Source organism: Anas platyrhynchos, chromosome 5, assembly GCF_047663525.1.
Source record: "Anas platyrhynchos isolate ZD024472 breed Pekin duck chromosome 5, IASCAAS_PekinDuck_T2T, whole genome shotgun sequence".
In the NCBI taxonomy this organism is placed as follows: domain Eukaryota; kingdom Metazoa; phylum Chordata; class Aves; order Anseriformes; family Anatidae; genus Anas; species Anas platyrhynchos.
This window is the reverse complement of record NC_092591.1, coordinates 6232096-6258910: the sequence shown is the minus strand read 5'-3', so window position 1 is coordinate 6258910 and position 26815 is coordinate 6232096. Positions and strand designations below refer to the sequence as shown.

General features: G+C 47.8%; 2 protein-coding genes and 1 long non-coding RNA gene across 10 annotated transcripts in view; 1 reads left to right on the top strand and 2 right to left on the bottom strand.

Moving 5' to 3' along the window:
- Positions 1-7205: 7205 nt before the first annotated feature.
- Positions 7206-9405, bottom strand: SIX6 (SIX homeobox 6). Its single transcript, XM_027458835.3, has 2 exons — positions 8698-9405; positions 7206-7987 (listed from the first exon to the last, which is right to left on the bottom strand). The coding sequence occupies exons 1-2, from the start codon at positions 9267-9269 to the stop codon at positions 7819-7821; spliced, it is 741 nt and encodes a 246-aa protein (XP_027314636.1). The 5' UTR covers positions 9270-9405; the 3' UTR covers positions 7206-7818.
- Positions 9406-15039: 5634 nt separating this feature from the next.
- Positions 15040-17351, bottom strand: LOC110354151 (uncharacterized). Its single transcript, XR_011809422.1, has 2 exons — positions 16626-17351; positions 15040-16514 (listed from the first exon to the last, which is right to left on the bottom strand). It is a non-coding gene; the product is annotated as an uncharacterized lncRNA (long non-coding RNA).
- C5H14orf39 (chromosome 5 C14orf39 homolog) overlaps positions 17054-26815 on the top strand; it is a 29791-nt gene continuing 20029 nt past the window's right edge. Inside the window, exons 1-6 of one of the 8 annotated variants that reach the window (XM_072038166.1) lie at positions 17124-17189; positions 19055-19107; positions 20619-20770; positions 21040-21096; positions 21427-21483; positions 24232-24358. In XM_072038166.1, the coding sequence (XP_071894267.1) occupies positions 21045-21096; positions 21427-21483; positions 24232-24358 (236 nt within the window). In that variant the 5' untranslated portion in view covers positions 17124-17189; positions 19055-19107; positions 20619-20770; positions 21040-21044. Of the gene's footprint in view, positions 17190-17261; positions 17345-17469; positions 17620-17640; positions 18371-18872; positions 19108-20618; positions 20771-21039; positions 21097-21426; positions 21484-24231; positions 24359-26815 lie in introns of those variants that run through there. The other 7 variants (XM_072038168.1, XM_072038165.1, XM_038180421.2 and 4 more) reach the window with 7 other exon arrangements.

Here is a 26815-nt window from a genome sequence, read left to right as displayed (position 1 = left end):
GAACAGAAAAAAATTGTATCTGTGTATGTACAGTGACATATAGAGGTGACATGTGAACAGCGAGTTCCAATGCCTGGAAGGCCAGGAGAGCCTCGGCAAGGTGACTTCTTCCTAACAAAGCACAGGAAATTGTTCAGAGTAATAAAGATAACAAATGAAAGCCGTTGCTGCAGCCCTGTTCTGAGCAGCCTTTCTCCCGTCGCCCTGTCTCACACAATGCGGAGGTGACCCTGCAACCCCCCGATGCTTCTTGGCACAAAAGGCCCGCCGACTCCTGCAGGACCACTGGGGACACCGGGGACTGCTGCTCGTGAAGGTTACACACTGCAGGATCAGGGCTGCACGCGGGGACAGCTCGGTCCCGCTTCCGCAGTGCAGGAGAGAAGGAAAAAAAAAAAAAAAGAAAAAAAAAAAAAGGCATTTTTGATGAAATAGTTGAAGCAGTGGGGATTTACTGAAACGGTGTTCCGCTGTCCATACAGCTTGCTCAGTTTGCTGTTGCTAGCAATTCAGATATTGTCCAAGCTGTCCTGCTCATCAGTGCATGAACTCTGAAAACACTTAGCCACTACCAGCTCTGTGCATTATTTCAGCTGGAAGAACCATGGTAGGTAAAGAAACGATGATGGATCTAAACGATAATAAAGTCTCCCTGTTGAAAATTTAAAGTGCTATACAACTATTTTTAGTGACCTCTCCAGCTGAGATAATGCAGAAAGCTAACTAGATGTGAACATCCATCTTAGGTGAATTGATTCTTACAGTTTGCAAACCAAGGTGAATTGTAGGAGGTTAATGCTCATACTCCAATACAAGAGATATCAGCTATATAAAAAGGCGTATACTGCACATGTAAAGAAATAACCTATTAAATATCTAATGTGGATGCAATGTGCTTTTTTTTTCCTCCTTTGTGCACTTTATATTTCTGTAATGGGCGTTTATTTTAGCCTGAACACTAAGAGCTCCCTCTCTCATCTCCTCCTCCCTCTTCTCCCTCCATGTGTATGTGTGCATGATGTGCGAGAGGGGTTTTTGCCTTTTATTCAGGAAAGCAAAGGGTTCCTGGGTGCAGTGGCCTGACAGCACATTGAAAGAAAGGATTTACATATGATTTTCCAAAATAGAAGACATGAAAACAGTTCTAAAGTGATTTTTCTCTCCATTCAAACCTGCCCCAAACCTGAGTTCTTTGGTCAGCATTTTCCAATTTAGGACCTTAAAATGAAGCAAATGTGTCCATATTTTATAGGATGAAAAGAGCTGAGCACTTGCAGCTTTCTCTGCGCAGAGATGCAGAGCACTGGCTGCCTTTGCAAAATGTATTCCAGGACCGCTACGGCAAGTTTGGTACTTCTCAGAGCTCGTTTATCTCAGAAGGGCTCCACGTCCAGCAGCTCGGCCTGTTCCCCCTCCCCTCCCAACCCTCTGATGGCAATTAGCAGCATCAATAAGTAATAGAACAAATACTTGTCTCGAAAAAAAACAAGCCACAGACAGATCAGCTCTTCGCTTTGCTCTTGGGCTGCATTACAAACCTTAATTTTTTATATTTCATCTGTTTAAAGCCCAACTCCTACAAACACTCTGTTTTGAGATGACACCCTTAAAAGTCAACGGGTGATGAAGGCTTAGGATGGGTGAAAGGCAAGACCTGAAGCTGCAGGGGCCCAGGGTGGAGAGCCAAATCCGTCAAGCCCCATGCACACCAAGGATGCCACCATAAGGAAGATTTTCAGGTGAATTTTTATGACTCCATTTAGCAGAGAGCTTTTGGAAGGGAGCAAGGAGCCTGTTGTTGACCTCTTGGCTCCTGGAGACGGCAAGTTTCCAACAGAAGCAAGGCCAGAAGAAAGTGGCAGGGACCAGCTAAAATATCACAATAGGAGTTTTTATTAGCGTTGCATAGCAATAAAGTGAAATATTATTTATTACCAGGAACAACAGCTTAAAGAAGTTGGAAAGAGACGAGCAGATCGGCGAAGGAGCCATGAACTATGTGCTGACAAGTAGCAGAGTGATTCTGGTATTGCTTCGAGAGCCTCTCCCCGCAGGAGACACCCCACCACCGACGCCCTGAAGTACTTCTGACCCACGAGTGACCCGCCAAGCAAATCTGCTGGGAAATACTCCAGCACAACAATCAAACTGGTTAGCGTCGCTCCTTCAACGCTCGAGGATGTCAAGGGATAAAGAAGACCGCGGGAAGAGAGGGAACAATACTCACAGAAGCTCAACTCTGGCCTCGGGAGTCTCACCTACCCCTGCAGTCAATAGACAGCAAGCTCTCGCAGGAGGGGAACTTGATTAGAGAGCTGCTCTCGGTTAAAGCCTCCTGGGGCTTCTCTACCGCCGGGGATTGAGGGGGAGGAGGCTGGGATTGTCCCTCGGGCAACGGAGCCAGATTGACGGGGCTGGATTACCGCACCCGGGTGGGATTAGGTGCGCGGAGTCACCTACCCGGGGAAGGCCTCGCCCCCACTGATCGCGCCATGAACCTGAGATCGGCCTCCTCCACGTCAGCGTTGGGGACATCTCTCTGTCCCCACAGTGGCTGCTGGCCTTTATGGAAAAGCAGAGGGCACAAAGCGCATGGGGAAGTGATTGTGAGCCAAGGTAATTTTGAAGAATGACCCACAAAGCCTTCAAATTGACTTAAAAACCCTGCCTGGCCTGCAGAGCAGTTTCCAGTACTGGAGTCCTGATAGAGATGTTTACGAGAAAGCTGGTTTTGTTTTTGTTTTTCAGCTTACAGACGCAGCAATTTGCTCCCAGAAGAGCAGTTCCATGTCCTTGTGTTTCTTTGAAGTGTCTGCAAACACAGTGGCTGTGCGTCCCTACGTGTTGCTGCCTTCACTGCACATTTAATGGGGAATTATCCTCCAGTACGATGTTGCAGAAGGAGGGCTGTCGTTCTGGCCTTGATACCTCAGCATTGCAGCTTTGTGGTTGGAAAGCATTTCAAGAATTGCTTCTGCACATGGGTTTCAATAGGTAGCCCAACCAGGCAAAATTAGGAGAAATGGGATGTCTTTGTTCTGAGTGGAGCCACTAATGGTCATGGAAAGTAAAAGTTTTCGAGCCAAAAGAAAAACCACCTCCTGCTCTCCCATTGTAGGGTTCTTCATCGCAGCCAGCAGGTCTTGCAAAAGAAAAGGTGGTGCTGGCACAAAACCCCATATTCTTCCTAGCAAAGCCCCAAACCATGTGCATCACAGGCCGTGTATCTCCTGCAGGACCCCTTGGATATCTGCATTTAGCCCATGTGAACTTTTCCAAGGGGCTGAACTTCTGAGGCTGCTGAAGATGAGATGTGGGCACTCAGGGCAAATATACACTCCCTTTCTGCTCCTGCCACTGGATTACGACAACCTCCCTTGCTGCAGAGCCTCTCCTGTCTGATCTTTGAACACCACCAACTGTTTGGGGGGGTAAGAGGGCTGAAGAGCATGGAATAGACCATCCCTGCCAGTGGGCAGCACCACCAGGATGTGACATTTAACAGTATAGACGTGGTGCCTGGTCCATGACTTGTCTCTGCTGTGACTACTCTGAGCTAAAACCCTGCTAGAGGTTTTCCAAGGGGGAGTCCTGGCTGAAGGCGTGTTTGGGCAGAGAGACCTCCCTGTGGTGAACCAAGAGGCTACAAGAGGAGGTTGGGTGGTGACTGGCACCATTTTGAGGCTTCCTGGGAGAGAAGCAGCCCAAGAGAGGTGGGCTGAGGCCCCAGGGCCGACCCCATGGAGGGTGGCACCAGGTCCTCCTCTGCGGGGTGTGGGGGGACAAGGCATGAAGCACAAGTCCTGGTGTCACCGTGCCTCTGCCCAGCCTCTGGGAGGAGCCAGAGGGAACAAAAACATGGATTTATTTGCTTTTGTGACCTTTGAAGCTGGGAACTGCCCTCCAAACCATTTTTCTTGCGGGGAAGGTGTGTGCTGGAGGGGTCTGTGCTGCATGCAGATCAGAAGGCAGCAGGGTTAAAATGGGCTCCCCAGGGAATTTCTGCATTTCGGCAGGGCTTGGGCTGAATGTAGCAAATGGTAAAGGGAGGGGAGCCATTCCCTGGACTTGTGCTGGGAGCCTTGCAGCCTGTCCTGAAAGAGAAGGAAACAAAACTCCAAGGGCTTTATCCGTCATCCCCATGTTGAGAATAGAGGACGAGAGAGTGCAAAGTGCTGTATCCCTCAGGGGATCTGACACGACTTGTTCCTTCCCTCGATTCCCAGCCAGGTCTCACCCCCCCTCCGGGGCAGGCACAGCGAGGTCAGCCCAGAATTGGGGCTCCTTGCGGAGAGGACGGGGAGAGATCAGGCCCAGGCCATGCACGGTGCCCTTTGTGCCCTCCCACCCTCCATCCTCCCCTCCGGCAAAGGCGTTTGGATCTTCTGGAGGAGAAATAAAGAATGAAAATATAAAAAAGCCAACGCAAGGCAACGGGAGGGGTGTGGACATCACCGGGGGGGGGTGTGATGTGCTCTCTTCGTGGTATTGCCCCCGCATCAGCCAGGGGTACCTGGAGCTGAGATGGAGTCTGATCCTCATGAGCCTTTAATTGGATGCATGAAAGGACCAAACCACAACCGGCTCTCGTGCTTCCCCCCACCACGAGCTGCACCAGCTCCTTGCCTCACCCAGCCTCCTTTCCAACCAGGGTGCTGGTGAGGGCCAAACATTGCACAGATCTCCACACACCCCCACTTTTTGCCCTCCCAAGGGCACGCCACACTCAGGTGAGGGGCAGCCAGGTCACCGAGGGACAGTGTTCAGCGGCACTGGTGCAAACTGGAGCGCGGAGCTGGGCGTGCGGGGAGCATCGCCAGGGCCAGGCAGCAGCTGGGGCACAACTCCCGGCCTGCAAAGGCCAGCGTGGCCTTCCCGAGGCTCCTGCAGCCCCCAGCCCTCCCTCCAAGCCTGCTTCCAAGCAGCAGCAGCCCAGCAGCCCTCCTCTGGAGCTCCAGGCTGGGACAAAGCACCCGGGCTAAGTGGGCCTTCTGTCCCCAGCTGCACCGGGGCCAGGCTCGCCCCAACCTGTGAGCCTTTTGCTTTCCTCTTTTTTTTTTTTTTTTTTTTCCTCTTGCAAAATCAATTTGCGGACAGCTCACTCCTTTTTCCCCCTCGCAAACTTATTAGCTATTCAGCCCCGGCGAGCACTCGTAAGCATCCTTTGTCCCAGGGAGGGCTGGAGCCCCCTTCATTAGCAGTGATTACCCTGAGCAGTTTGACAGCCTCCCAGCCCGCTTACAAGACTTTCCCATTCAGCCCTGCCCGGGGCTGCCCCGTTTCTCAAAAGAAACGGAAATATTCAAACATTTCTCTCCCCCCCCCTCCCCAGCTGAATAGAGGAAAAGCTGTTTCTCTTCCCCGCCCTCCCCATTCACTTCACTTCTGATACAATATTTTCCTTCTTTGTCAAACCGGAGAGAGAGGGGTCGAGGCAGACTTTTTAGCGCCCCTGTGCCGAGCGTTTTGTTTAATGTAAATACAGGCTCCCCCTGCCTTGCCCCCGATGATGATTATTATGATTTTTAAAACAGCCGAAAGCTCGGGAGGGCGACGGCTGGGGCCGACCTTATTAAACAAGAAAACGGATGAAAAAACGCCAGGGGAAGGGCATTCCCTTCCAGGGTGGGAAGGGAAAGGGGCAGAGGGGAAAACCAAACCCGATTTTTCCTCCGCAGGTTGCGGCGGAGATGCCAAACGGCAGCGCTTGCAGCGCCCCAAACCTCCGTTGAAATTCCGAATATGCGCCCCCCCTTGCCCCAGTCCCATTTTGTTTTCTTTTTTCTTTTTTTTTTTTTTTTTTTTTTTTTTAGGTGAAAACCCCTCGTTCGTGTATTTGTCTGCCTCTGCACTTGTCTTTCCCGGAGCTTTAATTCCTAAACGCTAAGCCCGCAAAGCCCGTGGAGAAATCTCGACCCGCTGCACCCGTCTCCGGGAAAGAAATGAAATAATAGGGCGCATTTGAGAACATTCCGTTCTCTAGTGGGAGAAAAAAATCGTATTTTTTACTTTTTTTTTTTCAAAAAACTCCCTGGTGGAAAGTGCCGCCCATTCCCAAAATCCGGCCCCAAACTGGGTGCCTGGGTCCGAGCATCCCAGCGCGGTGTGTTGGGGACAAACCGGTGGCTTTTAGGGTTTTTTCTTCGGGCCGACAGAGCCGGTGCCGGGCTGCAAGCAGGGCTCCGACCCCTCTCTCAGGTGGGGAAGCCCCATCTCTGTTCCCCCTCCCAAAAAATCGGGATTTACCACACCACGATTTGCTTTCTCCAGCCACCGCAAAGAAACCCAGCCGGGGCACCAGCTCCTTGAAAATAACCCTAAAAAACCCACCTCGCAAACCTCTGCCCCACAGAAAGCTGCAGCAGCCCCGGACCCATCAATCGGCTTAGAGGGGAGGCAGCTCCCTGGGGACGGGGAGGAGGGGGGGGGGGAGAACAACGCCTGGACCCGGCAGCCAAAAAAAGCACAGCTCAGGAGCTTTAAAGATCAACGTCAAATTGTATAAGAGAAAAGCCTTCTGCCGGGAGAAAAAGCTTAGCCCTGCTCCTCCGAGCTGCCGTTTGGTCTCCTCCAGGAAAATCGCTGCGAAACAAAGCGAGGGGGGAGGACGGAGGGGACAGCCCTGCCCCGGAGCCGGGCTGGGTTTTTTGGGGTCTCTCGCCCCCCATCCGGCCCTTCCCGGTAAGTCCCCGGCTTCCCTTTGCTTTTGCCGGCTCGGGGAGAAAACCTGGCTTTTCCTTGGCGTCCCCGGCTGGGCTGAACCCAGCTGCTTCTTGCCCTTTTTCCCCCTTTTTTCTTTTTTTTTTTTTTTCTTTTCATTTTTTTCCCCTATTTTTTCCTTTTATTTTTTTTTTAATATATTATTTTTTCCCCATCCCTCCCCGGCAATTCGCCGCCGACAATCCCCAAAATCTCACCCCTTGGAATACAAAAAACCGCGGCGATGCCTTCTCCATCCCCATCCTCCTTCCCTTCCCTGGGCACCCGCATCCTCCAGCAACCCCAACCCTGCTCCCATCGCCTCTTCCCGGCTCCCCCCGACCCCCCAAGCCCCCTGCCTTGCACGGACATCACCCCCGGTGGCGAGCACCCGGCTATTTCGGTTCCTGCCGAGCTGATGCTGAAATGCTCGTGGCCTCCGAGATCTGCTCCGCATAAACCGGCGGGCTGGAGACCGACACCGTCATTTCAAAGCAGATCCGAGGGTCGTTCACCAAATATTTTATTATGGTTTTAGGCTGCTTCATACAGTTTCGTCCTGCACATGCTCTACAAGTCACCTGTGCACATAGAGAACAAGCCAAAAAATAATAATAATTAATAATAATAATAATAGAAAAAATCTACCATAGCAATCCCTTAAATAAGTAAATAAACATTATATATATATATATATATAAAAACCCTTTAAAGTAAAGCGAAACCCAACCAAAAGAACAGCGTCTTTTCACCATGAAGCACCCCCGCGGGATAAGCGCAGGCGCTCGGACATTTTGCAGCTTGGCATTCGTTTTTTTTATCTTATTTTTTCTGTATTTTTTTTTTTTACGTTTTGTGATTTATTTACTTATGTATTTCTATTTTTTTTTTTTTAGGCATGAACTCTGCGAATCCTTCGAAATAAAGGCGGCGACGACTTTTGATCCCGTTTTTTCTTTTTTTTTTTTGTGTGTGTGTGTGGTTTTTTTTGCTGAATGCAGTCCGCTGCGGGGGCCGCGCTCCGTGCCCCCCACGGGCTGGCACCGAGTTGTTGGGGGGGGAGAGCTCGACCTGCCGGCTCTCCCCCCCCCCTTCCCGGCTTTGTCGTGGATGTCGGCGTCAGATGTCACATTCACTGTCGCTGGATGTGATGGAGATGGCGGAGGTGGCCGCCTTGCTGGAGAGGCTGGCGGCGGGGCTGGAGGGGGCCCCCAGCGCCTCCCCGCCGCTCTCCTCCTCCGCTTGCAGCGAGCGCCCCGAGCCCTGCGCTAGCACCTGCTGCTGTAGCCTGCAAGGAAGGGGCACACACACAGCATCACCGCCCGGCCCCCGCTCCCCCCCGGGCCGCCCCCAACCTCCAGTTCAACCCAGTTTCCCCAGTCCAGCGGCTCCGTCCCCTCTCCGGCAGGGGTTGCGGGGACAGTGGGACCCCTCCCCGGGCTCCAAAACACCGAGGGATCTGCTCCCCGCGCTGCTTGTGCCGCTGCCAGGCGTTGTGGGCAGCTGTTTTGCTCTTTAAGGGAAGGGAAAAAATAGAAAAGAAAGAAAAAAGTGACCCAAGGCACGCTGCGAGGCTTAGTGCAAGATGGGGGGAGAGTAAGGACGTGGGGCCGGAGCGCCGGGGAAGGGCTTTGCCGGCTCTGCCCCACGCAGCCCTACGTGAAATTGGGCTCGGTATGGCCGGGGAAAACTTTGAAGGGGGTTTTGAAGCCGCGAAGGGCCCTTTTTCCTCCCTCCAGGTTCTGCTGAGGTCACGGCAGCATCCCCAGCCGGGGGGTCCCATCATAAAAATTAAAAATAATTTTTAAAAAAAGAAAAAATAATACAAAAATGAAAATAAAGGGAAATAAAAAGAACAGACAACCCCGTAGGCTTTTCCCCCTCTGCTCCTGCCTTGGCTCAGCTGCTTTTCCCCGGGAGAAACTCCAGCATCACGGCGGAGAAGAGAGCCCGGGGGGGCTCGGGGCCGGGCGCCCCGACGGGGCGGGCAGCACCTACCTGTTCTTGGCGGCTGCCGCCCTGTCCCTTTGCCTGCGGTTTTTGAACCAGTTGCCCACCTGCGTGGGGGTAAGTCCCGTGGCCTGAGCCAGTTCCCGCTTTTTGCTGGGGTTGGGGTAAGGGTCCTGCAGGTACCACTCCCGCAGCAAATGCCTCGTCCGCTCCTTGAAGCAATGCGTCTTCTGCTCGCCGTCCCAGATGGTGCGGGGCAGGGGGAACTTCTTCCTCACCCGGTACTTGTCCACCGGCCCCAGGGGTCGCCCCCGCAGCTTCTCCGCCTCCTGGTAGTGAGCTTCCAGCCAGAGGGCTTGCAGCTTGGCGTGGGACTCCTTGGTGAACTTGTGGTTCTCCAGGATGTGGTAGAGCTCCCGGTAGTTCCCCGTGTGGAAGGCCACGATGGCCCGGGCTCTCAGCACCGACTCGTTCTTGTTGAGAGCCTCGCAAGCCGCGGGGGCCACGGGCAGGGACCAGAGGAAGCGCCCCAGGCGCTCGATGTCCCCGCTCTCCTCCAGGGTCTCGCATACCCCGGCCACCTGCTGCGGGCTGAAATTGAGGATGGGCAACTGGAACATGGAGGCGGCGCCGGGCTCCCCGCTCCTCTCCCCTCTCCGAGCACCCCCGGCGCCCCCCGGGCACCGGCCCCGCGGCGGGGAAGCGGCCGGCGGCCCCCCCCCGCCCCAGCGAGGCCTCTCCTCGCCCCTCCGCTGCCTTCTCCCGAGCCGGCGGAGCTGCCCCCGCTGCAAAGAGGGAGAGGAGATGGGGAGAGCTCGGCAGCTCCGGCGACTGGGGGGCGGTGGGTTGGGGAGAGGAGGAGGAGGATGGAGAAAGAAGAAGGGGGGAGGGAAGGAGGGAGGGCGAGGAGGGAGGGGGGGGGGAGGGATGGGAAAGAGGGGGAGAAAAAAAAAAAAAAAAAAGGAGAAAAGGGTAAAAAAAAAAAATAGAAAAGGCACAAGCAAAAGCTCCACGCCGCCGCCGCGCTGCTGCGGGAGCGGCTGATTCGCTGCCGGGCTCGGGAGATTGGCTCCGGGTTTCCATGGCGGGGCTGCCACTCACGGCCCCGCGCTGCCAATCACCGGCAGCCCGGCCCCGGCGCCTCCTTCCCCGGCACCGACGGCAAGCGGGGCCCCGGGCCGCCCGGAGAGGGTCCCCGTCCCGCTGCCCTGCGCCCCGACCCGCTGCCCGGGGCACCATCCCTCTCCCTGTACTCCCCATCCCTCTCTTCATGTCGCCATCCCTCTCCCCGGGTCCCCATCTCCATCCCTCTGTCCCCATCCCTCTCCCTATGTCCCCATCCTTCTCCCCATGTCCCCATCCCTCTCCCCATGCCCCCATCCCTCTCCCCATGTCCCCATCCCTCTCCCCGTGTCCCCATCCCTCTCCCCATGTCCCCATATCTCTCCCTATATCCCCATCTCTCTTCCCATAACCCCATCCCTCTCTCTCTGTGTCCCCATCCCTCTCCCCGTGTCCCCATCCCTCTCCCCATATCCCCATCCTTTTCCCCGTGTCCCTATCCCTCTCCCCATGTCTCCATATCTCTCCCTACATCCCCATCCCTCTCCCCATGTCCCCATCCCACTCCCTGTCCTCCCCGTCCCGCAGCCCCCATCCCACACATCCCACACCGCCCTTCCCGTCCCGACCGGAGGGAGAGGCTCAAAAGGGGTCGCCGGTGGGGACCCCCGGGGCTCGGGGCGCTGTGGGGTCGGACCAGGGGGGAAGGCAGGGCCGAGGAACCGGACCCAAATCGGCTTTTAGGGTCGCACCGGTGCGGCGGGGAGTGCCAGGGACAATGGATGCAGACGGAGGGCTCCGGGAAGAGCCGAGGTTTACGGGAAAACTCCCCCCCGTTTCCCTATAAGCGAGACGAGGAATTCATCGCCCCTCTCTGTTCTCCCACAGCTTTATGATTTCGCCCCCTCCCCTAACATTTAAAACCTTATTGTTCTCGGCTGAGTGGCCCCGACCAGCCGCCGAGAACAGCGGCGGGGAGTGAGAAGTCATTTGTAGGTCAGGACAGCGACTCGAAGCAGATTTCGGGAATCTTTTGAAATATTGATCACCTCGTAGGCAGCCTCCGTGCGGGTTTATTTCTCATCCCGGGCCGGGAAGGGAAGCACCCCGGGGCTGGGAGGGTCCCGGTTGTTCTCCGGGAGAGGAAAGCAAATAGGCAGAAGCCGCTCTTTATTCTGCACATAGCGGCTCTGTGGCAATTTCTTCCCGGGAACATTAGGGGCCATGCTCGGAAAGGCAGCATATATTTTGAATTAAGCTCAATATGCTCTTTCCTCCGCCTTTTGCAATGCACTTTTTTTTTTTCTTTCTATTTTTTTTTTTTTTTTCTGGAGCACTTGTCAAAGAAATGCCTCCTTAATTTGATATCTCGCCGTTGACTCTTTCCCCCCCTCTCATTCCTTCATTTTTATTATTACCATTCGTGTTGGTTTTGTTTCCCTTTCCTTCCTTCTTTCCGAAAGCCCCTTTGCTAGCTGCCCACGGACCGAAATTAAACAGATTTATATTTTCTCCCATCATTTCTCCGCAGAAAGAAGCCGGGCTGGGGCTCGCCGTCTTTTCTTTAGTATCAAGTACAATTTGTCTTTTGCTTGTGAAGATTTGGTAAATCAGAAGGCAGATAGATAGCGCAGATGGTCGGAGGTGTCGGGTCAGATTATGGTACGCCTCAGTACAGTGCTAAGCTCATTCTGACGGAAAACCCTGATATTATTTTCACAGATCTACACAGTTCACTTGAAAAAAACCCTCCGAGCCATTTACATCATTTATGTGAGGCTCACAGCTAGCGGGATGGAAAAGCTTTCAATACTGCTCATTTTCATAAAACCCGACAGAGCCGGGGAGACAGAAAAGCACAGACAAAACTCACTAGTTCAGGGGCACTCCGCAGAAACTTGAAAAAAAATAAATAAAAAGGGGGACTTTTCGGCTTCACTTTACAGAGCCAGGTTAGGTTTCCGCTTAGGGAAAAGGGGGGGAAAGAAAAAAAAAATCAGAGAAGGGGAAAATATCTGCAAACATTGCTGAGGTTCAAAAGGTGATGGAGAGTCCCCTTTCCACCCCATCCATGTCCTCTCCGCTGGGGAAAAAAAAAAAAAAAAAAAAAAAAAAAAAAAGGAGGGGGAGAAAAAAAGAAAAAGAGTAACTTGAGCAGCTCTGTGAAAGGTCCCAAATAACTAAGGGTGAAAAATAAAAACCCCAAGCTCCTCGGTGTGAGCATCGGGCTTCCCAAGGGAACGGGTGGGACGGGGCGACCGCTGCCCCCGCCCGGCCGCCCCCTCGAGCATCCCGGGCCGGGCCGGGGCAGAAAATCCCTGGTCGGGAGGTGGAAAGGTGGAAAGGCTGTGCTGCTGGGTGCCTAATTCCTCCTGGCCGTGTGAGGGTGATGATTACTAATATTACTGTAGGATTTTTTTTTCCTTTTTTATTTTTTTCCTTTTTTTTTTTTCTTTTTTGAAATCGTGCACATGATCTGGCGAAGGGAGTTACTGGGCTGCAGCCTAATGACCATGAACAGAGCGAGACAGGCTCCATAATGAAAGCCAGGACTGTAGGCTAAAGAAATGAATCCTCATTAAGAGGAGGGAGAGCGGCTCGCAGGGGCGAGGGGCTGTCCCCCGGTCCCCAGCCTTTGTTCCCCAGGAACCGGCCCGGCTGGGGAGCGCTGGAGGATCTGCTGCGAGGGCGGGGGGGGGTGAAAGAAAGGAAAGGCAACACTGAAAAAAAAACCCTAGGAATCCTGCCTTCACCATTTAAAAGGTGACCCGAGGGGGAAAACCAGCCCAGCTCCTGCAGCTCTGTGCCCTCTCTAGCTCCGGACTAGGGAAGTGGCACGGCCCGGGGGGGTCTTGTCCGGCGGGGGGCTTCGCTGTGTGTCACCAGCACCCAAACAGCATCCCCCGGGGTGTCCCCGCTGTGTTTCTGTAGTTTTATTTTCCCCAAATACCAAGGGCACCGTCCGTGACATTGAGAGCCAGCACCAACAACCTTAATTTAAGGCACGGCTCCGACCCCCGCTACAGGTAGCGTGCGGGGTTATCCCTGCAGAGGGGGACCCACTGGAGGCTGAGGGGTAAAATTGCACATTAAAAATAAAGATAAAGCGAAAGCCCTGCACGGTCTGTCCTTTGGCCTTCGGACCGCGGAGCATCCCAGCCCTGGCAGCGGCAGAGCTGTGCCCCCCCCAGCCCGGCAGCGCAGTCCCCTGCGGTCCTTTCTGCAGAAGGAGTTTTCTAACGCCGCCGAGGTGCGAATACACTTTTTTTAAAGCCTTTGATTGGCGTTAAACATTGCATTAAAAAAAAAATAAAAAAAATCCCCCCCTGGGAAGGAGAAGCTCCACTTTAGAGGTCTCGGCGGGCTCGCTGTGGTAGTTCACCAAGTGATGCTCACCGGGTCTGCAGCGCTGGCTGAGAGCCCCTGGGGCGGCTCCCCGGGAAATCAGGCGGCGTTTTTGTGCCTCGACACCGGAGGGATGCTCCGGGTCGGGCAGGATCCGGGGAGCATCCCTGGTGGCTTTGCCCCCCGGCCCGGAGGAGCAGGGATGCTCGGCCGGAGCCCTTGGCCCCTGCGGGACGGGCTGGGGGTCTCTCGGGCTCCCGCTGGGCTGATGTGGGGGGAAACGCCCGGGTTTCGTTGGTTTTCGTGTGCTCGCCTTTCTTATTTTTACTGTTAAGAGCGCCAGGATTGTTGAGAAAGCGGTTACCAGTCTTTCCGTTTCTCCCTAAAAAGGGCTGTGTTTAAAGCCGTAATTTGCTCAATGTTAGAGAGTTTGCAGGCTGGGTCCTCGCTTAAAGTTCCAAAAACCTTCGGAAACCCCGGAAAATCCCTTAAAATGCCGTCGGACAGACAGGGGTGGTCCCTCGCTTTTCACTCTCACCATGCATTGATCAAGAGTTTGTCCTGCGGATTACTTGGGTTCCCCACAATACGAAGCATCAGACCACAGGCAGTGTATTTCGCGTTAGAAATAAACACTGGAAACTCAAAAACCGGAATTATTTGGAGACTGGAGAGTGAAGACCCTCCTTGCACAGGGCCCTGGCCAAGGCCAGGGCTGCAGGCAGGATGGATCTCCCACATCCGAGCTCTCTCTTCAGTTTTCTTGAGGTTATGGGCCTGGTTTAGGGCCCCCGATGCACCCGGATTTGTTTGCCCCCTGCCTCTACCCACAGATAAATTCACACAGTACCGAATCTCCTATTTATCTGGGGTGTGTTCACTTAAAACCCTCATTCTGCTTAAAATTCCTGGTTTCCGTCAGGGTTTTATCTGAAAATTCGAAGAAAAGGAAACAAAATTTAAAATGTTCAATTAAATAGGGAAGTTTCTGCTCATACACGTTTCCTCCCCAAAACATTCCCTCTTTTACACCTTTTTCCCATAGGAACAGCTCCTTTGTGAAAAGAAGGTGCGCGTGCGGAAAAATATTTTGTGTCTTTAAAAATGCAAACAAAATCCTTCAAATACCGCATGTTCTCCCAGGACGGGGACGGGGGCTGTCACCAAACCACCTATTTAACGGAACACAGCAGTGGGGACAATTCAGGTGTTTGGGGAAGCGTGAGGGACCAGGATGAGAGACACTGGGACAGTTTGGTGCCCACATGTGTGTCTACACGTCTTCTGGAGTTGTGCACATGGGGCAAAGCTGGCTCAGGGCTGATCTGGGACCCCAGAGGATGCTCGCTGCGGATGGAGGCTGCTCGAGGGGGAGCTGGGGTCCCTCGTTTTTTGGCGAGGGAGCATCTCGGCAGCTTTGGGGGCTCTGTCAGCAGCAGCACGCCCAGGGCAGTCCAGCTCCGGCTCCAGCTCTGGAACCCCGGGCTCGGAAATAGGGTCAGGGGCACCTGCCTGGGTTGCTTCCCCCTCGGCATCTCCAAAATCCTGCCGGCACCCTGTGAGATTGCAGACACCGGCCAGTCTCCTTCTGCGGGAGGAAAACCATGGGAGACCCAAGAAGCGAAAGAAAACGACGCTCCTCTGCTTTCCTCTTGGGGAATCTGGCCCTATAGAGATGTCCCCAGACTCGTTCATGGGGACGCGGGGACAGGGTGTCCTGTCCTCCCTGCGGGGAAGGACCGGGGGTCCTTAGCCCTTTGCATCAGCTGGAGGAGGCTGAGGAGAGCTCGCCGAAACGCAAGGGGCATGTGAAGCCCTAAAAACAAGAGCCGGGTCCACAGAGAGGCAGTGTTAGGGCTCTCCGCGACGGGAGTCACAAGCCCTGGTGGTCTGCCAGGCGGGAGGGAGCTGGTTTGGGAGCCCTTTCAGAGCCCCGCATTGACCATATCTCTTTTCAGAGGAATGCGAGCCATTCAGCATTGATTGGAGATGATACTATGAAAGAGTCCTTCCTGCTTGCTGGTCGATAATGAAAGTAGTTGTTTATGACTTTGGGTTTCTTTAGATGAATGCTGTTGGGAAGCAAGGCAAAACAAACAAGGAGGAACCAGCGGGACACAAAGCCCTCGTTTCTGCAGCCTTCAGAAACCATTTTTGGGTGGATGCACAGTGACAGCCTCGGGTCGGGCGTCCTTGTAATAAATAAATGGGTTAAAGCAGCTCAGGAGCCCCGGAGAACCCCAGTGGGGACCATCTCTTGACAGTCCTTAGAGGGAATTAACCGGGAAGTCCCCGCTGGCTTTATCCAAAGCCTGGTGAAATGACTGGCACCCTTCTGGGTGAGCTCGGGTGGGACCTGTGGGAACCTCAGCCTCTCTTGGTATTGTTGCTTAAAGCACCGGGACATGGAGAGGTGTTAAGGAACACCATCACAGTGTTAAACTCCTCTTCCTAGACGTTTAGGGAAGGGTCTTTAAGAGACTTGCTTAAGGTAGATTGAAGCTTTGAAGAGATTTCTCGATGGCTTTATTTAACGATTTGTGAAGGGGGGGCTGCAAAACAGTGATTTCGGAGGCCCTAAGGGCATCCAGGAATTAAAGAGTCCCTGGGAGCCAGGCAGGGAGGCTGCTCTCCCCTCCAGGACACCGGGGAGATGCGGAGGGGGGCACAGCACAGAGGCTGCTTCCACAGGGACACGCTGCTTTTCACGTGTCTCCCTCTTTTCATTCCCCTCCGGCTCTGACCGGCAGCCAGGTAGGTCAGCTATTCCTCTTTGAAGCTGCGTTTTTGTTGCTTCAATTCACTCTTCTGAAAGCAGCATCGCATCTGACCGACACCCGTGCTGCGGGTGGCAGAAACAGTTTTCTGTTTGTCTCTTCTGTCCTGTTTCTATTTTCTCTGCCCTTTCTTCTTTCATCCTCATTGCTGATGTCTTTTTTTTTTTTTTTTTTTTTTTTTTTTTTCCATCCCTCCACACTATACCCTCCTCACCTTTCCCATCTAGCTTATTTTCTTGCGTTTATTGGTAGCTTTAAATCCACCCTCTGCCTTAGTGACAGGGAATAAAACCCAACCCCATAGCTACTACAGTTGGTCGGAGGCAAGTATCAGCTTCTAGCCTCTTCCGAGCTTGGGCTGTGCATTTCTGCCGTGTAATACTGCACATCAATAAATAAAGGCAAACAATTTTGTTAGCGCAACTTCTGTGCAGGCGAGCAGCGAGACCGTCAGCAAGGGCAGGAGCTGGTGGCGTGAATCGGAGCTGACGGGGCTGGTGGCGTCCCCCAGCAGCTTCCCCTTCCAGCCCTGCTCCAGGATGTGAAGAATGACACTTTAATGCGTTTTCAATCCCTCGGAGGGCTGAGTTGCATCTCTGTAGATGTGAAGAAGTCTTTATGTGATCTCTGCTCGGCTTGCTCCGGGGTTAGCTTAGTGCAAAGCATCTAGCATGAGGGCAACTAGGAAAAATCGTAACATGAAATCATCCCCAAGCACAGGATAAATAAATGTATAAAACACCAACCCCGAGCAGATACTAGGCATTGGCTCGGATCCTCCAGTTACCTAACCTGGTGTAAAGTCGCTGACTTTTCCAGAGTTGCTACAGATTGCACCGGGGAAAGAAGTAACAGAACCAGGTGGTCTGCAGGAAGGGCCTGAACTATAACAAAAAACAACAGTAAAGCTGTGTTTTCAACGTTTTCAGAGCCGGGGGCTCCTCCAACACACCTGCTCCCCCACCCATGGTGCCAGAATCACGCGTGGCACCAAAAAAACCTTTATTTGTTTGCAAGGAAAACGCCCGGGGCCTTGCAGCCCCCTCGCCCGGCCCGCCTGCTCGCTCTGCCCGGCAGGTGGAGCATCCTCATCGCTTTTCACCCGCTCGTGGCTCCCCGAAGAGGAGGGGAAGGCTGCTCCTTCCCTCTCGGCTCGCCGTTCACGGGTTATTTTTTGGGGGACAGCCGCACCGAGGCGAGGAGGGCCGCGCAGCGGCGGCGCTGAGGGGAGGAGGCAGCGGGGACAGGCGGGCGCTGCCCCGCCATTTTGCAGCCTCTCTGGGAGGCAGAGGGGTGAAGTAGGCTCGTAGTCGACCCCAGAACGGGCCCTTTGCCGGGTGCAGGGCTCTTCCCGGGGTAGGTTGGCCCTGGGTCGGATTCTTTTTCCCTTCGAGGCCGCGGAGGCGAAGCTGAGGGAGCGAAGCGGTGGTTGTACCCCGCGCCCCCTCCACCTGGCGGCCGGGGCTCAGGCCCTGGATAGCTGTCTTGGCGCCCCTCGTCCTTCCCTTAATGTCAGTGTCTCTAACCACTTCAGGGCCACCACGTCCTGGTCACCTTCCAGGTGCCCATGTCCCCCTAAAAGGTGGAGCGGCCACTGACCGACCCGACCCTGTCACCCCGCTCCCGTCGGGAGCACCCGCTGCTGCGCGGCCATTTTGTGGAGCTCAGTCGCGGGCCGCCAGGTGCACCGCAAGGCGGGTTTTCCCCTACAATTTAGTCAAAAATCGGCTTAATTTTTGAATTTCGAGGAAATCAGAGAATCGTCTACGGCAATAGATTTTAATTTGTATGTACCCAATTAGGTAAAATGCGTCAGTCGAGGTGTTTAACTCCGGGAGGACTCGACAGACGCGCCCGCAATGAAGGCATGGCACACGAGGCACGGTGGCAAGGCGTTTAAAGTGTTAAAAACAGCGAATTCAGAAATGAAGAGCCGTACAATTATGCCAACTCTGATGTAGTAACTAGCGCTGTAGAATTGTCATCAGTCAGGAAAGGGCTCTGGTGTTGTAAGCAGTGAAAACTGCAGCAGTTGTCACCTTGAATGCGGTCTTCAAGTCTCATTACCGGGTTCCTCAAACGATGTAGCAGAAGAGGGGCAGAGGAGGGTAACAGCACGATGAGAGCCACAGGCTTTTTGCAGACATAAAATTTAGCCCAGAAATGTGAACTCAACTAATTTCAAGAAGCAAACAATCAGTCACGTAAGAGTGTTAAGGGATAATGGAAGAACATAGGAGAGAGAGGTGCGCCTCGATCTCAAAAGCCTTGGTGGAGTTAAAATGATTTATATAAAATTAACAAAAATAGTGGTTTTGCACAGCAATGTGCAGAATTGAGCGTCATAACGGAATTCGAAGGAGTAAGGGTCATATAAATAACACATACATCACAGCTTATTCTAGGAAGATAATACTAGTAAAGGATGCCCTCGTGGTTCAATCTGAGTGCTGGGCATTTGATTTTAAGGAAGGAATTTTTCTCTTATCTTATGGGTATTTTTCACCTTTTAATGAAGAACCAAGTAATGTTGTCAGGTGGGATATGAAACTACATCTATAAGTCTGCTATGAGGTACTGCATTAGTGTTAGTATGGTGATAATAGGTAGATACTCCGGCAGATAATCAGGCAATTTGTTTGTGATTTCTGTAGTCAGTGCAATCTCGTAATGCATCAAACTTCATTGCCACAGTTTAATTTCATATAATTACATTTATTAATGTGGTACAAAAATGCAAGATGTACAGTAACATTTTTCTCCTGGCAGCGTTCTGAATAGCACTGGCAGCATTAAGTGGAGACATCCATTAGAAATGAAGTATTACTGTTTGAAGCTGTTTAATATATGTAATAAATATTCCTCACACTTTGGCATTAAGATCCAGAAAAATGACAAATACATTGTTACCAAAGCTATCGATTTAATCACCACGTCTGATAAAAGTTTTGATTTTTAATTGCTTTGGGAAAAGTAAGTATCCCAACCTTTCCTAAAAACGCCTGATCTTCTGCTGTAGCAGAAGTTGATGGAGCAATTATTCTGCTCTTTAGTACCGGTTTCAGACTTAATAACAGCCTCATATGAGAACATCTTAATTTGTCATCCAATATTGGCTAATGGTTTAATGCAGCTTTTCTCCAGTAGGACCAAGGATCCTTTAGGACAGTCATATCGTGGAAGTTTTCAGTTGTCCAAAATCTAGACGTCTTTTGTTGCAGGCTGGTGCTTACTGCTGCTTTTAAGATCTACAGTAATCCTGTAGATTACCAAGGTAGTTGAATCTCTTAGCCCTTTCTACCAGGGACATGTGTCCTCTGAATTTATAACACAGGACAGCATTTGTCATTTGTAGTCATGTTACTTCATTTAAACAATGTCCAGAATATAAATGTTTTACATAAACATTCTTTCAGAAGCACTATCATTTTCTGCAATTTTACCCTTTAACCCTGTATTGTGAAACCAGAGAGGAGGGAATAAACACTTTAGTTCTGTTTCTCTCTTTTTCAAAAGCATTCAAAGACTAAAATGTATCATAACTATTTTAAAGGAGTAAATGGTATGTTTCATCTTAATAATTAGCAGTTGCATAATCTGCTCTATGGGTGGACCTCGTGTTGTGATTTATATAGCAATGAGTAGAATTTCTTAGCTCCTATGTGTTTAAAGTCTTTTTTTTTTTTTTTTTTACGTCTGCGTAACTTCTGTGTATGCCCCATTTTCTTGCAGATTTTATAGGAACTGTCAGGGAAACAACTAACAAACATTGTTAAACTGTTTCTAGAGAAGGAATAAACAAGCCATTAACGTTTTCCACATGGTGCTTGCTGTTTGACTCCCAATTTACTTACAATACAGATTTCCTGAAATTCATATACTTCCCTAGGATATTTAACTAGCAGTGTCTACTTAAATACATTTAGGGTCAGATACACATCAGTCAACAGTTTACTGTGATAGTTTCATTTTGCATGCTGCAAACTTAACAGATCTTTAATATATGCTCCCAAGTAATTTTTACATCCTAAGAAATTACTTCTTTTTCCACATCTTGAAAAAGCAAAAATATTTTGCATTGACCTGTGAAGTACTTCTGGACTTTTTTTCTTAGTTTTGTTTGCTATCTAAAGTGTTTCCAGGCACCAGGAACAAGGGTACCAATCTTTTAAATGTGTTTGGTAAAGCTGTTATCTCTTTCGTAGAGTTTTTATTACTGCCTGTTCTAATCCAGTCTCTTGGATTAGGTGTTCTGATCCTCACTTAACTATTAGCCAAATTCATTTCTGTCAAACATCCAGCACTTTAAATGCTTCCCCCCTTTCCCTCCTCCCATGATTTCACAGTCTCAGTGCTACAGTATGTAGTCTTAATGCCACTTTAGTTAAATTCTGCAGTTGTTTTCTATTCCTCTTTATCCTGGATTAGAATATCATCCTCATCACCAATTGATCGTGGCTTTACTTTTTACACACAACCCAAGGAAGTATTTTCCCCATAGAGAAGCCATTGTGGTACAGTCAAATTTCAAATAACTTGGTGTAATGTTAAGTGTGTCAGAGCTAACTACCTGGGTTCAGTATGTTCTGATGGTGATTGCATCCTTTTTGCAAGATGATGTGACTATATTTAAAAAAAAAAACAACTAAACTTCTGCACATAGCAGCACTACACAAACAGAAGAATGAATTTGTAATAATCCACTTTCCATTGCATGTGAATTGTGACTTTAATCACACTTATGTACACATCTTCTGATTTAAACGTTCTTCACAATTACTCCAGGAGGAGCGTACAGAATGGATAAGAAGCTTTTCCATTACCAGCATTGCGGTCGATAGGCTTAGTAAACCAGCTGGAGTAGAGGCTACACATTTTGTACACAAGCATCTTTTCTTGCATTCTCCACGCCTCCTAAGAACATTAAGCCTCTCAAGGTTAGAGCTGCTCCAGGAACCTTTACCCAAATTATACACTTCCTTTTTCTGAACTGTGGCTTAGACTTTCAGTAAGCCCATTACCACAATCAGTGAGAAATTTGGTTCCACTAAAATAGATTAGATAATTAATTCATATGCAGTTAAAACTGTTTTACTCCTTTTATCTTAAAACGTGTGGTATTATCTTACAATTTTGACTTGTTTATTGTATCAGTAAAGCTTTGGATTGCTTGTGTAAGTCTATGAATTGCATTTTTCTTTTGTAGTTTACATGATGAGTGACAGGCTCTTAAGCAACTTGGATAAACTTATGCTCGAGTTCGGTAGGTCATTATATCATATATTTTTTAACTGAAAATTACTGCTGCTGTGCAGATAGTGATGTTTTCAGCTTTTTACAGTTACATTAAATTCAAACAAGTAAATCTGTAGTATTAAGGTTTGGGTGATTGCCTACAAAATGTTTTGTTCACTGTGAGGTTATGAAGCAGGGCACTATCAATTACTTAATGGCAAAACTGCTTGTCTGAAGGGGTAATTTTAGATATCTCATTAAAATATTTGTTTATTGGTGTGTGCAGGTAATATTGCACAACATTTATTTCACAGTTTATTGTAGGTAAATGTGAAAAAGCATTTATTTTTCTTTTCAGTTTTCCAGCTAAAGCAAACTTCTTATGCAAAGGAACACGTTAATCAACAGATAAATTGTGAGTAGTGATAAGTTACCATTTTAATAATCATTTTATTTGTATCACTGAGTACACTGCTTTTGTTTCATGAGTCCTGGTACATGTTCTGAGTTGCGGGGGCGGAAGCAAGCTTAATAATGAAAGCTGTCCAGTGTCCTGCTCTCACCCTACCTCATCTTTTGCCATCAATACTTGGTGATTCTCCCTAGCAGACTCTGCTTTTGCTTTCGACTCTTAGCTAATGCTGTTCAGCTGTCTCATGGACAGCCAGTTTCATGCTGCGCCATTTCCTGCTCTTACTCTGTGGCTCCTCACAGTAACTGGCAGTTCTTTGATTCAGCTGTGCTAGCTCGATACATCTGCCACTTGCCTGCCTTTCTTTCTTCATGGTTTTTGTGCTTCCCAGATTTGGACTTCTGCCTCACTGCTTCTCCTCTCTTTCTGTCTTCCTATAATAATGAAAGTTCTCTCAGTTGCTGTGTCCTACTCAAGCCTGGTTCTTCTTTTCTGCAGTCAAGCAGCTGAAAATTTTATTCGGAATCCGAAACAGTAATCCCAATGGGAAAGTCTTGCTCCACATGCAATTCTTTTTACCCAGGACTAAAAAACAGCATATTAGATCTTAGATCTTGACTGATTTGTTTTACCACATTGCCATGTGCATCACTCAGTTACGGGAATGGCTGTAGAGGAACTATTCTTTAGACGACCTGAGGACATCAGTGCTCATCACTGGTACCCCATAAGTAGAAACTGAAGTTCATACCCTTAAAGAAGAAGAATAAGAGAGCATTCAGGTCTGATTGTTGTTCCTGTATTTCTAATAATCTTGACTGATATGTCAAAGGAAGTACTTATATATCTAGAGGTTTATCAATATTAAATTGAAGTATTTTAAACTTTAAAACATCTATAACATTAAATCTGTTACATCTAGAATTCTGTATTAACTCTTTGGTCATGTAATTTAAACTTAGAGCTATTTCTTGTCTTAAAGTTTATGTAAGATTATTGTAAATTAGGATGCTTCTAGCGGAAATCCAAAGCCCATGTAGTAACATACTATAGCTGCTTTGTTCTGTTCAGAAATATCTATACAGACATGAACTCACAAGCAACACATGAACTTCTAAATGTTTGGGTTAAATTGTTCAAAAACTTACCCAGAAATAGCTCCACTGATTTAATTTAGTCTCTGTGTATGTATTACTTGGCAGAAGAACAGTTGTGTCATTCAGCCTCTGACTTTTGGTGTAGGATTCATCAGACTTTTTGGCTGGAGTCCCTCTATAATCAGTGGAGAGAAAGATTCACTTCTAGGGTGTGATTTGTCTCATCCTAAAGCAAGAGTTTAAAGTAGGTTAGATAAAGTATGGTTTAAAAAAATCTCTGTCATTCCATAGTGAGTGTGGTTGGTGCCACGTGTATCTAGTTGTGATGTAGATGTCTGTATTGTAAACTTGGGTGGGATGGATCTCATTCACTTATTTCAGAAATGCCTATTTATAGAAAATTCTAAATGAAATGTTAAGTGTGTAGCTTTGATTATATAATAGACTTTTTAAAATATAGTTGTGTTTTATCTTGGTAAATCTCAAAATGTCATCTGCAGGCTATTTTCAAATACACCTTTTTTCTGCAGAAATTAAGCGTATGTTGCTTGTCCAGTAGTTTTGCTTCAAGCTAAGTTAAGGCAATCCAAGGTATTAAGATATTAAAATATGTTGGGATTCTTTTCATCTTCACCAACTGATGTACATCTCTGACAGATATTCTTTACTGGTTTCAACCCAGGTGGCGTAGTGACTATGTAGCAAGTACTGCAAAACCAGGCCCAAACTTGAAGCTCTAGAACAGTAATTGATGAGGAGGACAGGATGGCTGTGATTGAGTGACTTCTGCTTAAGGACACTGCCTTACAGTGCACCAGGGCAGCCGTGATGGCAAGGGAGAGTTGGCACGAGCAGTTCTGAAACCCTGTAGGAAAGAATAAATAAACAGCACAGAGTAAAAACGTACACCTAGTTGTGCTCATTGCATTGCATGCTCCTCATTAACTTTTATCTGCTACTCAGTACATCGATTTATCTTATATTACAGGTTTCCAATTTGAGCAAATTCCTTTTTTATTTGGATTTATCTGTTTCTGATCTCGGCAGTCATTTGTGTATATGCTTTTAGTACGCTGTTGGTGATGTTTTTATTTTTCCCTTCTTGAAGTCAGCTTTCCCATTCTAAACATTTGTATTTCTGGACTTCTGTAAAAGAAAACATGTCTAAAAGAGACCTTTATCTCGAGCAACTTTTGTACTCCGATCAGTCTCCCCAGATGCCAGCATTAGCAAAGGCAAAGTGGCTTACACTCTTTTCCTGTATACTACCTCTAGTGTCTGCAGACACATGTACTTCTGTGGCCTCCAGAGAAAACAAGGGTCAGCTTTAACTATTAATAAGAGCGCTTTACTTTCTACCACTATTAATTACTTCAGTTCTATGCAGATGGGGATGCAAAAACAGCATCAGTGTTTCCTTCCAAAGCCAATCTCATAATATTAAATGAAAATTAAGTTACCACACAGCTCAAGCCTTTTCACTCACTTTGTTGTTGCTTTGTTTAATTGCAGGCTGTCCGCTCATCTGCACTATCGAGTCCAAGTATTTTGGAAGAAATTTTGATTCCTCCTGAATGTAGACTTTTTATTTCATGGATGTATTGAAAGAAAAAAAAAAAGCAACAACATATTAACGTATTTTTTTATATTTCAGTGTATTCTGTAAAAATCACAGAAAAAAGGAATGAAATTGCTAGGTTGAAGGAAAATATAAATAACAGCAACGAGGCAATTGCTGATTTACGCAAGCAAAATGAGAATAGTAAGGACAGCTGTAACGCGTAAGTACACTATAAGCTGAACTTGTAGTCATAGGTGGCATTAAGAAAGTCACGGAGGAAGTAGTATAAGAATATGTGTGCTCAGACAGGAGTGATATAAAAGAAAACTTTAGTATTTTCCAATTATTTATTAGGCTGTGAATCAGGCACAAGAATTGCAGTATTATCCATCCCCCGAACAAATAAATCAGAGAAAAACAGGCTATGTTTAAGTTTGCCTGTTTTAGTGCTTTATTAGAATAAAAATGTTCAAAGGTCACAGGTACCATCTTTGCAGCATGCTAATAAACTCAGGTAGTAAGGTTGAACGTGAACATTAGAACCACGATTTTTCTAATTTTGTATACATTGGAGTTTTGACAAATGTAGACATCTGACAATACAGAAAATTTGGCACAGATGATGTAATCCTGTCTTTTCATCGCAGTATTCATCTTTCTAAAGTCTGTCTAGCTCTTGGCAGCTGAAGTGGTGATTTGTTAGCATATCTTATCCTTTTTGTTTTCTTGCAAAACTGTGTCTAGAGATGAGTGCTTGAAAATAATGTCTGCAGCAGATTTGAAAAAACTTTGCAGGATATGAATGGAGAATATGTGTGTTTCTAAGAATAAGAAAGAGAAGTGAAGATAGATCAGGGTCCTCTCTAGGTTTACTTCAAACTATCTGAAAACAGAAGAAAGAATGGAATCAATAGTGTCTGAAGTGGGTATAGTTGGTAGCTGTTTGAATTGATTGCCTTTCTGTAATGATTCATAGCTTTATCATGAAAAGTTAGGAAAAAAATTTGAGCTTGACAAGAAAATCTCACTGTTCTGAGATTTCTAAATTCTTTCTTACAGCACAATGTAGATACTTCTAATACTTTTGTAAATTACTGAAATAATTCACATTACTTCCCTCTTTTTTTGAAGTTGTAACTGTTATGTGATGTAAATATGGAAACAAAAAATTAAGGGTAGAATTAAGGATCTGACCTAATTTTTAATCGTTGAATTCAAAGGACTTTGAGTGAGGTTCTAAAAGGAATAATCAATGGCATTACTGTAAAGAGACTGAAATTGAGAAATGGCTCATTCATGGGTAGTTTATTCATACAAAGACTATGCTTGCAGAAGGGTGATATTTCATGTCTTATATTATTGAAAATGTTGTTTAACAACGTACTGAAAATTGCAATAATCAAGCCCTGGCTACGAGATCAGACAAATAAAGACCTTATGTACTAGAATCATCTTAAACTTCTGGTATTTATCTAGTTGATGCTCCATATACACTGAGCATGATCTAATGTCAATTTTGTAAATTCAGATATTGTTTTCGAGTCACAATCGTCCTCACAGTTGATTGATTCAAAGACGAGTATTATTACATTTAGTTGCCAGTAGTGCTCAATAGAGCTCTCAAAGAATCTAATTTTTGTCTGGATTACTAGGCATCATAAACATACTGAAGCACGTTCAAAGACTTTGAACAAAATACTGGATTCTTACATGCAACAAGTTTACAGAAAATACAATACATGAGACATATAGGGACACTACTGTGTTTTCTACAAAGATCCATATTGGTTTGTTTAACAAAGAACCGAAGGCACACAGGGACAAAAATGGAATACATATTCTTAGAAAAACGATGGCATTTTAAAAATATTTAGTTGATTGAGTGATTCAGACTCGACATATTGATCCCAAAACAAGAATATGTGGTGAAATACAGTAGATGGGAACTTTTCCAATTTTACTGTTTATTTTCCTTATATGATTTTAAAATTTCTGGTGTTTTAATTTGGGTTCAAGAATGGTGCGATTTCATGGAAATAAAGGCAGATAAACTCAGAATGTTGCTAATTTGAAAAGAAACTTCTGTCTCATCCCATTTGCAAAATCACAGGAAATTTTTAGTGCTTTCAGTTTAGTGTGAATAAAGATCTTTTATACCCTAGCCAATGAAAGGAAAGACAAATAAATGTGATAGCCACCAAGAACCTCCTTGAAACAGTGATGCATTTAACAAACTAATAGATCAGACTACTTCTATCCTTATTCCATTGTTCTTTTTTCATACTTCGTGGTTTTTGTGCATGTGCAGAATAAGTGTGAATACAAAATGTAACACACAGCATGGTTTGCACTTTGGTTAACAAAAACTTCATGACTTTTTCATTGCTCATTTTTTCATTGCTCATTTTTTTCCTCCAAAGAAAGATACAAAGTTTTCTGGAAGAAGAAAAGTGTTTGTGTGCCAGTGCACTTTTATGCATGTGCTGTTGCTTTCTGCTTTTTAAAGTCTGACCTCTTTGAAGTGTAGCTTTTTGCCGAATTTGTGGTAGGTGTGGTGAAGTAGCATTTTTTAATTACTTTTTAATCACTGTAGCTTCAAACAATTTGTGCCAAATAATGCTAACTTTCCTGGATGGATGCTGCACTTTCTCATTCAGCTTTTTTTGTTGACAAATTT